At 32.3% G+C, this 15562-nt stretch overlaps 1 protein-coding gene and 1 pseudogene across 1 annotated transcript; both read left to right on the forward strand.

The window, feature by feature from the left end:
* The first annotated feature begins 6721 nt into the window (after window positions 1–6721).
* LOC120155780 (40S ribosomal protein S18-like) lies at window positions 6722–8508 on the forward strand. Its single transcript, XM_039167242.1, has 4 exons — window positions 6722–6857; window positions 7130–7290; window positions 7588–7776; window positions 8257–8508. Exons 1-4 carry the CDS (start codon window positions 6855–6857, stop codon window positions 8360–8362), a joined length of 459 nt encoding a protein of 152 aa, XP_039023173.1. The 5' UTR covers window positions 6722–6854; the 3' UTR covers window positions 8363–8508.
* A 220-nt stretch (window positions 8509–8728) lies between these two features.
* LOC120155779 lies at window positions 8729–12062 on the forward strand (annotated as a pseudogene).
* Window positions 12063–15562: the final 3500 nt, after the last annotated feature.

Here is a 15562-nt window from a genome sequence, read left to right on the forward strand (position 1 = left end):
ATCATTATCAAGGGAAATGATTTTTTTAATTGTACACTCATATTTGATTCACGGAAAAGATCATTGTCAGGTAATAATTTATTACCAATAGTAACATTTTTGGGTTAAAATGGTGGGAATGTCATTATCTCTAATTTATTAGATAATGAACAGTCCTATCATTTTGGACAGAAATACTCTTGAAATAATATTTTTTTTCATATGGATCGTTTTCAATTTTTATTCTTCGTGTTTTATTCTAAATTATAAACATACTAATAATAATATACAAAGAGTTTAATTTAATAAAATATTAATAAATCTGAGTGGTTAAAATTATTTTATACTTTTAATATATTAATTATTTGATAATTTTATGAGATGAAAATATTAATATAGTAAAAATATAAATATTTAAAATAATATTTAATTTTGAGTTATTAAAAAATATATATTATACATTAAAAAATAATTTATTTGTCTACTCGAGATCACAATATTATTTTTCATGTTATATTGTATTTTATATAAATAAATATGATACTTATGAAAATTATTTAAAGTTATAAGTTTGGTATATAATTATATTAATTATATGTTAAATGTATTTTTTCTTTAAACTTATATGGTGTAATAATTAAAATATTTTATAAATTTTCATTCCAATATTTATAATTTAATGTTAAAGATTTGTTTGTTAAAAATATATATATAACAAGGATAATTTGGTAAAATAAGCATCCAAATAATCTTATATTCATCCAACCAAACACTGTAATCTTACATTCCTACTAAGCAAAACAAACAGGATAATACAATATTCCCAGAGTAATGTTACATTCCAGTAATCTTATTCCCAAAGATTACGTAAGGATCACGTAAGGAGGATGGAGGCCGCAGAAATGAGAATGTTTCGATGGGCATGTGGTAGGACTCTGTGGGACATGACACCAAACTCTGCTATTAGGATGTCCTTGGGGATGGTGCCTGTATCTGAAAAATTGAGGGAGGGAAGACTACGGTGGTTTGGGCATGTCCTTAGGCGACAACTGTCGGATGCGGTCAGGAGGGTTGAGTCGATTACAGTCGACGGTACCAGAAGAAGATGACGACCAAGACGGAAGTGGGAAGATTGCTTGAGATCTGATTTGAAGGATTTAGCCCTTACTGAGGACATGACCTCTGATAGGAAAGTATGGAGACTTAAGACCAGCGTAGCCGAATAGTGCGGGTCACATCCATAGGGTGTATCATCTCTGCCTTCTTTTAATGCCTTTGTAGTAATTTCCATGGCTTCTACTTCTTATACGTTTCTGTCATTGGAATCTATGAAGGCTTAGAACTAGGGTAGCGGAGTAGTGTTGCATTAGTTTTAGGTTTTAACCCATTTTGACTTTATTCCTTCTCGTAGCTTGCTATCGTTGACTTCTGTGTATCCTTCTCTTCATGTTTTCTCTTGTTAAATTTAGCAGGGTCTTACGTTTCTGTCTATATGCAGAGATTTTTACGTAGGAATTTATTTTTAGGGATTACTTCCCATTACAGACGCGCATATGAAGACTACATATGAAGACTGTTCAACTATGTATTTATTTATTTATTTATACATGCATTACAGTTTATCTTTATTTTTTAATTTTTCTGACTGTCGGAGGTCTTACACGGAAGCTGCTCCAAACCTGGCGTTGGGGGGCAACCTACTAACCTACCTCCCCCTTACCCTATTGCATATAAGAATAAGGTTTTGTTGTTGTTGTTGTTGTTATTCGCAAAGATAATATTACATTATGTGAACCAAACGTACCGTAAGTTCAATCGAGTTGAATTCCAAGTGGTTCCTCACATCAGTACTACGGTACTGGTGTCATCGATTGGCATATCGATATTGAGAAGTGCTTAACATGGGAAGTTCATAGTCAACTTGCAAAAGGAATGCCTATATACTTTATCCGCACCGTTGCGATTGTAATTAGGGGTGTTAAAAAATAACCTATTCGTTTGATTCTACTGCTGACCCAGTTAAAAAATATCAGATATTTATATTGATAATATATGAGTTTTTGGGTTGGGTACGGGGTATCTGGCCTGTAACTCCCTAGAACCAACCTATGCGTTACGACCAGATCTAGCGGATTACAATAAAATTTTACAAAAATAATTTTCACACTTTAAATTCAAAGTTTTTTAAAACATAATTATAATGATAAAACCCATAATTGATGCCAATACAAGCCATACGTCAGAGGTTATACAAAATACGTCATTAAACAAATATCATTGGAAATTACATCATAAGATCAACATATCAAAACATTGGCACATGTCACCAAAAGATATACATATAATTTGGAAGATTGAAACATTACAACAAAAGATACTTTACGGAATGTGTCAATCCTCTAAGTGTCAAGATCGAGTACCTAATCAAAATATGAAAAGGGGAAACGAAGGGAGAGTGATCTAAAGAGCTTAATGTGTTCCAATACGTGCAAAATAAAACATATTAATACATTTCAAATCAGATTTCAGAAATCATAGAGTAAAATAACAATATAGCTTTTATTTAGAACATATAACTACCCTCCACCCGTAGAATAAATATACCCCAGAACAGGCATCCATAAGAACTTACCCTAGACCCCTAGGATCTAGGAGTCCAATATGGAAGATACATGCATCCATAAGGACGTAGACCCCTAGGATCTAGGAGTTCAATATGGAAGATCATAACAAAATGGAATTACAAGCTAATTGAACCTTAGAGTCTCCAAACACCTACCCAGACAGCGCCCCAATAAAACAATTTCATATAGTACTGGTAAAATCAGGAGATCATAAATCAAACATTTTAAAGAAACAATGATCCAGAGAACATATATCAGACAAATTAGAAATTTCAGATCAGTAAAATCAGAACTTAGGAAAGTCAGTAACCAGAATCATGCTTTCAAAATCAGTTATATATATATATATATATATATATATATATATATATATATATATATATATATATATATATATATATATATATATATATAGCACACAAGGAACATAACTCACGAAAAGGGTCGGTTTGAGGGATTTATTGAGCACCGATCTCACTTTGATCAAAAGTAGTAGACGATCCTAAATCAGAACAGAACATGTTATTATCGAAGTACTGAACAGAGTTATAAAACCATAAGAGTAATCACGACTCACGCGACCGAACGGATCGAGAAGAGCTGGGTTGAACAGTCGCACGGTCGGAAGAAACATGAGTACCTACCATAATCAAAATCATCCATCAGTCCTTGCCCTTTCCTTAATTTTCCTTAACCAATTTAATTAAAATAACTATGTAAGTTTGGTTTCAAGGGTCAATTCGGAGGCTTTTAGGTTATAAATTGGTAAAACGAACTATAAATTCGGAGTTAGTGCATCGAAAAACATAAATAATATTTTTTTTTGGAAAAGTTGACTTTTTGGTCAAAGTCAATTTGATCAAAGTCAACAGATCTGGTCAACGGGTTGACTCAGTTCGATATGAGTTAACTTGGCTGACTCAGCGAGTTGACTTTTGGCAGGAAACGAGGCCCACGCGCGACGGCGTGCATGGCGGGCGATGGGACAGGGATGACAGTTGATTAATCGAAAATAACCAAACACCAAAAATCAATTTAAAACAACACAAAAAATTAGCCAAGAGTAGATGAAAATTAAAAAATATAGCAATTGACGCTTACCCAACGATGGTCGGAGAAAATGACGGCGGGAGGGAATGTAATCTGTCGAGTTTTGTTGGAACAGAGTGAGGAACCTGATGTGGTAGCGGTGTGGCCAATCGGCGACGACATTGGCCGAAAAATGCGAAAATCAATAGCGAAGGAAAAAATGAGATTTTTCCGACGAACGCACAAACTCTTCTCCATGATGTTCTACGACAAGACTCGATGAGTGAGACTTTGGGCTATGATCGGACGAGGGCGGTGCTTTGAATGGAGATGGCGGTGACGTTCATCGACCAACGATGACGGAGATCAATGTCAAAACTTCGAACGGGATCTCACTATTCTTTGCCACGAACGACGAACTGCACGAGTGGATTGACAGTCAGGGTGTGGTCGGGAAATAACGCCGATAACAATAAGGTTGGCAGTGTAATCCACAACCGACTGGAGATGGGGTAAACGGAGGGCGACGATGATGGTGAGTTAGGGGGTGAGAGAGATGAGTTTCATAGGGAAAGTTACCAGATACACCCCTTAAAAAAGGTTTTAAGAACCTATAAATTGGTTTAAAATAAATTTTTAATTAAATTTCATCAGCTAGTTCATATGGTTAAAGCATATGGGAAGTTTCAAGAGGCCCGTTTCAAATCTTGTGAAGCACACAAATTATTTTTATTTCCAAAATCAAAGAAAAAGAGTAAATCATACTTCAAGTCCTTGAACTAGCTAGAAGCTCACGAAAAAGTAATCCCTCGAAAAGACCGGTTAAAATACTAAAATTATTCCGATAATTTAGGGGTGCGACATGGCCCGCTAAATTTTTCATGTTTCCGGGTAGGACTCAGTCACAAAATGTTGTTTAACGGGTATCCGTTGACCTGGTATATTATATATATATTTTATTTTTATTTTATAATTCTCAAATTATTTCACTTTAATATTTTAAATTTCTAATTTCTTAAATTTTGTCACCATAACATTCTAAATTCTTAAATTCTTAAATTTTTTCACAATAACATTCTAAATTATTTTTAAAAATATTTATTTTAACTTTGAAACATTTGAAATTTAACTATAATTTTTGTTTTAATTTTTAATAATTTTTTCAATTATGTAATTTGATTTTTAAACCTTTTGTTAATTATATATTATGAGCTTTTAAAATTTAAAATTTAGATTTTTTTTAAAATAATATAATTTAAAAAAATAAAAAATAATTATGAATTGTACACTATTGACCCGAAAATACAGATACCCAAATGTAATTGGTTGAGATACATGCCAAAATTTTGATACCAGAAATGGCTGTCCCTTTTTCCCATATGTATGGGGTAAGGGGAGGTAAGATAGTAGGCTACCCCCAACACCAGGTTGAGAGCAACTTCCGTAAGAGACCTCCGAATTATGAAATGCCCTCCGTGGGACTCGATCCCACGACCTGGTTAAGAACCTTGTGCTCTACCAACTTAACTGGATGGTCATTTCCAAAATTTTGATACCAAAAATTTCAAAAATCCGATCTTTCATATACCTTCTTTTGAACTCCGCTAGCTGTAATGTCTCGACATGACATATTTTACCCTTTGGATTCTTTTTTCAAGTGAAGCTCTCGAAGAATGCAACGAGGACTGTGTTGTACATTCCCCCCCCCCCTCTTCTAATAACATGAAATTACCATTTTTATTTGATATAATTGCTTTTTCTGTTTTCTTTGTAAGGGCTTATAATCAATTTTTTAAGTATAATATTTTTCAATTTTAGGTATCTAAATTAGTTGAGTTAATTGCATCATACAGTTCAAATTATGACTTATTCTAAATTAATCCCTAAACTTTTAAGCATTTCAATTTCATCTCTAAACCATGACTATCATTCTAAATTAATTGTCAAACTTTTGGATATTTTGTTTCTATCATCAAACTATGACCTTCATTCTAAATTGGTCCCCAAACTTTTTGAACATTTCAATTTCATCCCGAACTATATATAATCACATTTGTTGTTAATAAAATCATTAGTCCAAGTCATATTATTATATGTTTGAAACAAAATAAAAATTTAGGTTAGACTATGCTTAAAACTAATTACATATTTGGATGACTTTGGGGATGAAATTGAAAGATTCAAAAGTTTGGGGACTAATTTAGAGTGAGGGTCGTAGTTTGTGGATGAAATTGGAATGTTCAAAAGCTTAATGACTAATTTAAAATGAAACTCATAGTTTAGGGATGAATTTGGAATATTCAAAAGTTTAAGGGTTAATTAAAATGGAAATTATAATTTTGGGATATATGATACAATTAAATCAAATTATTTTTATTTTTTATTAAGTTAAGATGATTACAAATCAAAGTATGCTTTAAATACTCTCAATCATTTGACAATGAACGCTCAATCACCCTGCTGTAGTCGTTGGTGTTCGAACTTGTGACCTCTAAGAACAACAACGATTCCTTTAACCACTGAGGTGAGTTGATTTGTGCCAAATTATTTTTTATATATTCTAGATATTTAATGTTTTTCATTGTTATCTCTTTCATAATACTCGATTCTTTCATCATTAGGATGGTGTGGTAATTTAAAAACTGTTGAATGAAATAGAAATAGAGAAACTAAATAAATTCAGAAAATGTAAAATCAAATTGGTTTAGAAAAATATTTGATATTTTTTTATAATTATGTATATATTTTTTGGAATCTTCATTTTAAAAACTTAAAAATTGTAAAATACAAAATCATAAAATTCTAAAAAATTTCATATTATTTAAAATTTTTATTGATAGTTTTTGGTGTTATTACATCAGCTTAAATAAATGAAAAAATAAAAATAATATCGATAAAATATTAAAAATAATATAAATAAAAATTAATTTAAATAATTAATGTTGACCATATACACACGTTAATATATTTATAATAAATTTTAATTTTAGTATTAGTATAGATTTGAAAATTTATTTACATTTTTTTATATTGATCTTATTGTCCATGGAAGGCGAATTTGGATTTTTAGCCCAAAGCCCAACCCTAAAAGCCTACACCAATTACTATATATATGTAAGATAAAACCCTAGTTATTAGCTTTGGCCTCCATTGCATATTGCATAAGCTCATCAGTCCCCCGAGAGCCTCTTCTCTCCGCCGAATTTCTTCATTACCGTAAAAATGGTAATTAGAAATCCATCTTTCTCATCCGAATCCCTTATACTTGCATTTCTGTTCTCATTAATCCATCCTTTCATCACTTACAGTAGTTTAGAAACGTTTTATTTCTTGGCCCAACTCAGTTTTTGTCTAAATCTGGGAAAACGAGGAATGGGTTGTTATGAGCTTTTGTAAAGTGGGATTTACTTGATTTCTGAATTTGGGTTTGTGTTTTTCACCCTAAAGATTGTATCGTTCAACTCCGTTCTAATTGTTTTTTTTCCCGTGTGTGATAGTCTCTTGTAACCAACGAAGATTTCCAGCACATTTTGCGTGTGTTGAACACCAACGTTGATGGAAAGCAGAAGATTATGTTTGCTATGACATCCATCAAGGGTATTGGAAGGCGTTTCGCCAACATTGTTTGCAAGAAAGCTGATGTCGACATGAACAAGAGGTTTGATTTATCTCTTCAATTTGCATATGCAAAGAAAAAATGTTTTTTTATATGTGTCTTAGTCTTAGTTTTGGTTATTGTGTTTCATGTTACAAGGTTTATACAATGATATATGGTATGCATTTGTATATTTGACATTGAAAACTTAGATCAAGTGGTCTTTTCTAGGTTGGAATTATGTATGTGTTGTATGGTATTTGCCTGTGGAACGATTATGATGCCTAATGGTTTTTTGTTTCTTTGTGGGTTGTTTTGAAAAACTTGAATCTGATATACTTTGTTGTTGTTGTTTATTAGGGCTGGTGAATTGACCGCACAGGAGTTGGACAACCTCATGACGATTGTGGCGAACCCGAGGCAGTTTAAGATCCCGGACTGGTTTTTGAATAGGCAGAAGGATTACAAGGATGGGAAATATTCCCAAGTTGTGTCTAATGCTCTCGACATGAAGTTGAGAGATGACTTGGAGCGCTTGAAGAAGATCAGGTTAATTCTCTGTTCAAGAGTTAGTGTTGCCCTTGTATATTCAATGTCTGAAACAATTTGATCGAAACTACTACATCCTTTGGTTATTGACATCTGCTTTTGCATTTCCAAGCCTGGGAGTAATCATCTACAAAATTCATTTGGGACAGTTTTGTTTTACAATGCTATTCTTATATCAAAGCTCAATATAGAAAATGTGTTGTCTCTCCTTTTTATTACATTTTTTGGTTGGTGTCTTGCACGCTTTCGAGTCTTGTGGTGGTTAGGTTTTCCTTGTATTGCTATGATGCTGTCTTATATTTGTCATTGTGGTTAAAACAAGTGAAGAGCTATGTTAACGAATATCTAGAAGTTGGAATGCATCTTATGTTTGTGCATTGATACATTTCCTTTATGATTAGTAACCTTATGCAGCCCCGGATATCAGGGTGTGTCATGTAGTTGTGACCAGCTAATGATTGACATTATACCGTGATGCAGGAACCACCGTGGTCTGAGGCACTACTGGGGCCTTCGTGTCCGTGGTCAGCACACCAAGACAACCGGTCGCCGAGGAAAGACTGTCGGTGTCTCCAAGAAGCGTTGAGTGCTTCGTATTGAAGTCTATTACGAGGCAGCAGATGGTTGTTTATTTGCCTTTAAGCATGGTTTGCATCAAGACAAGTTTTTGGATGTGATTTTGTTGTTTCTTTTAGTTTGTTTTAAACCTTTCAGACAAGTAGTGTTTCGTTTGATCTCTTTATCAATTGGTATTAATGGAACCATTTTTTAATAAATAATTTTAATATGACTTAAATATATTATTAAAAAATCACATGGGAACTTTCATTTTACAAGCAGAAACGTGGCGTTATTGACAATGGGAACGAATAGCACAATTAAAACGTCATTGGAAACGGCACTTAAAAGCTGTATATTATCCATTGCCCATTTGTTTACGCGGTTGAACCGCACTGGTTAAAGTTTCCAACCTCCGTGCAACCTCTTTTGTCTTTCATATAGAGTTACAAAAACCGAAGCATCCCCTTTTCTTCTCTCTGCAGCAATTAAACCGAATCAAGCAAACGAAGGGGAGGACTATAAATAAATTCTCCCTTCTTTCTTCGATCGTGGAAAAACGAGGGTATCGGCAAACCCAGTCGGGAAAAACTATGGGGGAAGAAGAGGAAGTCAATAGCGACGAGCCTAGGTGGATCGGACTATGTACACTTCGTTTTGCAGCGCCGCTAATTCTGTCTCAACTTTATACTCAGGTTATGAACCAGCAGAAACTCTCCTTCCAAGCTGGCAAACGCCATAGCCTTGTACTCTCTTTGTGTGTGTGTGTGTATTTATGGAATTTTGGGTTGTTATTTGCTTGCAATATTAGATTGATGGGTTTTCATATCTGGTTTTGCATATATATATATATGTTCATTGAATTCTGGGTTGTCATTTGTATGCAATTTAGCTTGATGGGTTTCTATAGCTGTTTTTTGCATATATGTATATATTGAATTTTGGGTTGTCATATGTATGAAATTAGCTTGATGGGTTTTTCTATAGCTGTTTTTGCATATATATATATATTCATTGAATTCTGGGTTGTTATTTGTATGCAATTTAGCTCATGTTCTTTTTATATCTGTTTTTGCATGCATATATATATATATATATATATAGGGAGAAGATGTTCTTACACAATGCAAAACCAATTTTGTTTTACACAGATTTAATAGCGTTGGATGTGAAAATATTGAATTTTGGATTGTTATTTGTATGTGATAAAAAGCTTGATGGATTTTTGTCTGTTTTTTTTTATTTTGGGTTGTATTTGAGTAGTTCAAAAAGATATGATTTCGATCAATCAAGCTTGTTTTATTTATTTATTTATTTATAATTTATTGATTGTGGTAAACAAGCATATTTTTTATGCGAGAAGGATTAGGGGTTGTGGATTGATATGATTATGTTCCCCCCCCCACTGCTCTCCATCTATAATGCGTTTCTGCTTTTCTGTGATTCGGCTTGAAGGCAGTGTGGTGCATTTTTTTAAAAGCCTAAATTCTAATCTTAATTAAAGAAAAGGGGTGTTTAAACATGTGGCGAGTTTCGATTTGAGCTAATCTTTTGGTCGGCCTCGATACTTTGGCATCGACGAAAGAATTTCCATTTTCCCTTCTTAGGCTCAATACTCTCTTACACCGTGGCCTTGCTTGTGAGAGTCTAGGAGTGTGGAAATTGAAGTACTGAAGCTAACAAAACCATCGATACCACTTGTTTTAGGTGTATGCCGTTTAAAGCTCGAAACTCGTCAGTCACCGAGCCATTCAACCAGCTAATTTAGAATCCTCTCATAGTTTCGAATTTAAGTCCTTTTGGTTTTAATAGAATGCGGTAAAGACTGGACTTGGGAGGGGAGTATTGGCAGTTTGATGGCGGATTGTAAATCATCGATAGAGTGAGCTCACTCAAGTGTGCTAAGACATGCTTTAGAATTATTATATTCGATTTGGAAATGTAACTTCTGAACAGAACTTTGAATGCCATACATAAACTCTGCATGTTTTGTTTGTTAAGAGTAATGGTCTGCATATTTTTACACGACATCGAGTGTAAAATCTATAAAATTATAGATTTTCAGCCTTCATTTGTGAACTTGCATGTCCAGTCATCTATGAAGTGCTTCTAGTTGTGAGCTTGAAGTTTATGCTAATAGATCGTTTGAACTCGCTTTCAGGAAAAAACTTTATCAGTGGATTCGGAGACAACAAGAGGCGGGCCGCGGGATCGAGAGTAACAACTACGGATATCCTCAATTACCTTCATGTATGTTGTTCTTTTTGACTGTTTTCTAATTTGCATAGAGGCTGGAAAATGATCTGAATGCTAAACCTTGCCTGAAAAAAAAATCCAAATCAGATACCCGAATCGACCTAAAAGCCAAACACCCTAACCTGAAAGAATCTGACTCTGCTGCAACCAGAACTTCTAATGAGCTAAACTCGAGATTGACCTGATCTAAATTCCTAATCTGCCAGTCACTCTTGGAATGTGTTTGTTCTGGACTTCTGTTAGTACTGTAATACACGAAGGTGCACAAAGATAAGCCTTATGCCATTTTATTTATAATGTAGCTCATTGAAATATCGTCTCTATGCTTCCTCCTAACGTTGAATGAATATCGCTTTTTCTTAATTGCCTGTTTTGAAATTGTATGACGAACCCATTTTCCTTGGCTGCCGTGTTAAACTCGAAATGCAATTTCTCTTCCTTTTTTCTTGTGTATCGGAGGGTCATATACTCGGACCTCTGTCCAGATTTGTATTGTACACCTGTGTCAGATGTGACTAATACGAGAAAAATAAAGTCGGAACAACATAGGTCTGTTCATATGTTAGAAACTTACGGGGGACTTATTTTGCTTTAGGAATTGGAAAACTCGGAAGTAGTATTCTGATATTCTTGTAGCTTTTAGACTCTGAAGATGTGTCCAAGCACTAGCATTCTTGTTACAAAGACGGCACTGGTAGATTCCCCGTTCGGACCCGTGGGAATCTTCTTTTGATTCCTTTGGAAATTCTTACGATTTCGTGTTTTTCGATCCTTCCTGTTTGTGATTATATCAGGTTATCTTTACTATATTCTGAGAATCTGAAGATTTTCATGATTTCTTTGCAGAATGAGCTAGACTACTGTGGTGAGGAACCATCAATGTCACCTAGGGCACCAAGCCAACAGCATCAACCCCAGCCTACGGTGCCGTTTGTGAATCCCGGTTTCATGATATCTTCAGGCTCATCCTGCCAAACTTCTGTGCAGGGAACTCGCCCCGACCATTGTGATCCGCAGCCAAAGAATTATGTTTTCTCAAATGCCTTATCGAGCCCTGTCCGTCGGAGTCTTCAGCATTATCATGTTTCTCAGGAAGGTTATGTTCCGAACGGTGATCTGCCTCCGGGAAATGGAGTCGGGAAGAACGAATCCAGCTTTCTCCAGCACCAGACTCGGGATCCTAACCCTCTCAGCTCCAACGATACCTCGAGGTCATGCACTTGGATAGTCCGTCACATGAATCGATTTACCGAGAGAACGGCAATGGTAGCTCTCGACAATTATCACCGTTTTTGTTTGTTGCAGCTACCGAAGAAGAACTCAGGGCAGTGATGATTGAAGAAGAAGAATCTGCGTGTGTTGTGTGTGGCATGCATAACACAAATTGGTGTGAATTTATCAGTTTTGTGCTTTGGCCCTACTTCCTTCTAGGTCTTAAATTTCTTATTGTAAAGCATTTTGTCTAACCAATACAGTCAAAAAAAAAATCAAAAGCTATCATTTAGTTCTAAAATTTTATGAATTTTAATTACGCCCCTAAAAGATTTAAAAACATTCTAATTGTGTCCTTTTAAAAATAGGGTAAAATATGCCTCAACATCAAGTCACTCCATTATTACAATCGGGGTTGTAATTTAATTATTTAATTAAAATATTATTATAAATATATTACTCTATCATTAAAATTAAAACACATGCCTAATAGTCTAATATAATAATAATCTTATTTTTTAAATTTATATATTTTATGAATTTAGTATTAGTTCAACATAATTTAATAAATTCAATTTTTTATATTTAAAAATTTTATCAACTTTTTGATGATATTTTCAAACTGAGTGAGTTCATTAGATCAAAATAATAATTAAATAAGTGTATTCTATCACGAAATAACAATATATTATTGTTAATTTATTATTTTACCGGGAAAGGGGAAGTAATTTATCTAAAAATAATAATCGATTCAGAAAACAAATGGTAAATTGATAAAAAAAATAGTTTAGATATAAAGAGTTAAATTTGTTACATTATTTTAAATTAGGATCAATTTAGTAATACATATAAATTTTAAATATTAAAAATATTATTATTTCATGTAATGCCACTAGTTCATCTAATATTTAACCATCATTAACATGTTTGTAATATTATTTTAATCGAATAACTAAATTATAATATTTAGAAAAAAATAACTCACTTATAACTGAGCTAATAATTGAATGACATGAAAATATAACCTATCCTTGAAAATATTAAGTAAACCCCAAAACTTAATACCAAAACTCATTACTATACAATAGCTTAGTGATTACTACTAAAGTGAGATTCAACGAAATATTAAAAAAAAACAAATAGAATTATTAATAAATATTTTGAGTTTAAAACTTATTTTTTTATTTCAGATAAAATCGGATTATAAAAACAAATGAGAGAAGATAAGAGTTAAAAGAAACTTTAAGAAAATGATATTCTCTCTTTTATACTTTAATTGTCTCTTATTTTGTCGTCAATTTTTTTTTTAACTTTGACCCATTATCATAAAATTCATTATTAATAAAAATATAAAAGAATACATTTTAAAAACATTCGATGGAATAATTCCAAAATATAAATTTTTATTAAATTTAATTTTTTAAAATATTTGAAACAATTATAATTAAAGATTAAAAATTCCGACATTCAAAAAACCAGTAAGAGATAAATCTAATCAAACGAGGTTAATATGAGATTTGGTAGCACTAAATCACGGGGGGCTGCTGCTACCTATATGCCAACAGCGTCATGTCGGCACCATTTGCGGTAGGCAGACTCAATGGCAGATGGGTGTCCTAAAAGCAATGGTCTTAGGATGAGGAGCCCTTACTAAATAGGAATCCCATGCAACTTGTTAATAAAGTCCCTTTCTATTTAGGTCTAGGGGTGCAAATCATTTCTTCCTTCAATGATTTCTTGCATTTGCTCAATTGTCTTGTGTATTTGTGACTCCATCCAATTAGAGTTTTCCATTTTCATATATGATTTAGAATTTAAGATCTGCAATAATTATAAATAATTCATTTTCTCGATTTGAATGGAGAATTATAATCGAAAGTGGAATGATTGTTGATTAGTGTCAATTTTTTTTGTTTACATCTGAAGATAAATAAGTGATCAATGAATAGAGAGAGACTAATAATTTTATTTTGGTCTTGGCCGATAGAGTTTACAGTAACTCTCAATACTAATGTCAGACAGACGTAGGATGTTTTGACCTGGTTATGTAATTAGTTATCAATCAACTTTAGTTTTAACAGATCAAGTGAGACATGTCGAGATAATTTCAAAGGGTCGTGGTTTCCCGAAAGATGAAAGACTTCAATGACCCATATGTTCTTAGATATTATTATGAAACTTCAATTATGGAGGTGTGTTTCAGAAGTCTATATATACAAAAATAATACAAAAATCATATTTGTGTATGATATACCACATGTTTTTCCCTTGAGAATTAAGATAACAATTGATAATATTTAAAATAAAACAATTTTAATTTGTTTAATTTTGTTTGATAGTTGAATGTGCCTATTATTGTATTCGAATATTAATTTTTTTGAATTAATCACTGATATCTGATCTATTGACTGATTAATTCAGATCGGGTACTGCACAGACGATGACGACACTCCCAATCTAATTTGCTCCATTCGCAAACACCAGAATTCGAACCTCTGACTTTGCTTAAGGGACCTAGTGACTCATCCCACTAAACCAACCGGTTGTTAGTTGTATTTGAATATTAATTATGTTAATGGGTAGGATAAAATAATTATTTAATCACGTGATACAATTTTATAGTGTCATATCATTAAAATAATTAAAATAAAAAATTGAATTGAATACTAAATTAAAAAATTATCAAGTTTAAACACTAAAAATTATTTTATCCGTACTGAGTAAACATTAATTATATCAATATAGTATAAAATCGATGTAAATCCTATTAATTTCTAAATTAGATTAATTAAATTTCAACCCTTATTTTTTATTTAAATAATTTTAAGGTCCTTTGTCAATATCAAAGTTAAACTAATTCTGCATTGATATTCAATTTATAAATATTAAATGATAATTTAACAAATTTTTAATATTCTATGTTCTTTATCTATCCCTGTTTGCTCAAATTTTCTACCCTGTGATAAGTTTTGTAAGTTCAATATTTATTTTTACTCCTATTTTTATTTTATTTTATATGTCTTATACTTTCGTCCATTAATCTTCACGTGTTATCTTTATATCTTAAAACATTCAATAACCTTTCTCCCTCAAAATCAGGGACGGAGCTCCTTAAGGCTCAAGGGATAGTAGTCCCGGTTAAAATTTATATATTTAATATAATTTTGATTTAATAGTATTTTAGTTTATATAAAAATAAAAAATTAACTTTAAAAATATAAAAATTTATTAAATATTTAATCAAGTAGGGGTTAAACTAAATAATGATAAGTATGCGTTCTCAAAATTTTGGTCTAATTACAATTTAAGTCATTGTAAATTTAAATATTAGACAAATTAGAAGTTGTCCTTCGAGTTTTGAGTTTTTTTTTTAATTTAGGGTGAATACAAGGTAATATATGTATAATGAGTTTCAACTATTTGACAATAAACGCTCATACCTTTACATACGTGCTTGAACTCAAGACCTTAAGGACAACAACAATCCCTTAATCACTAAAGTCGCTTGGTTCATGATGAATTTTGAGTTTAAATATCAAATAAGTCTTTATATTTTTCTTAAATAGCCTAATATTTTTATCCATGCCAATATTTAATTTTAGCCCCATCACTTAGATGTGTTGGAAAAAGTGTGATAAATTAGGAACTTTGAGGCATATTTTCTAAGGGTAAATATAAAAAATCGAATAATAAATTTACTAATTCATATTCTAATCCCTGATATCTTTATAATGGTATCTCATACGCTTAAAATGGTTGA

This window comes from Hibiscus syriacus, unplaced genomic scaffold (genome assembly GCF_006381635.1).
Source record: "Hibiscus syriacus cultivar Baekdansim isolate YM2019G1 unplaced genomic scaffold, ASM638163v2 tig00111208_pilon, whole genome shotgun sequence".
Taxonomy (NCBI): Eukaryota; Viridiplantae; Streptophyta; class Magnoliopsida; order Malvales; family Malvaceae; genus Hibiscus; species Hibiscus syriacus.

Coding starts and splice junctions, on each gene's coding strand:
- LOC120155780 (XM_039167242.1), top strand. Junction 7,291..7,587: donor GATGTCGACATGAACAAGAG/GTTTGATTTATC, acceptor GTTGTTTATTAG/GGCTGGTGAATTGACCGCAC. Junction 7,777..8,256: donor GAGCGCTTGAAGAAGATCAG/GTTAATTCTCTG, acceptor ACCGTGATGCAG/GAACCACCGTGGTCTGAGGC.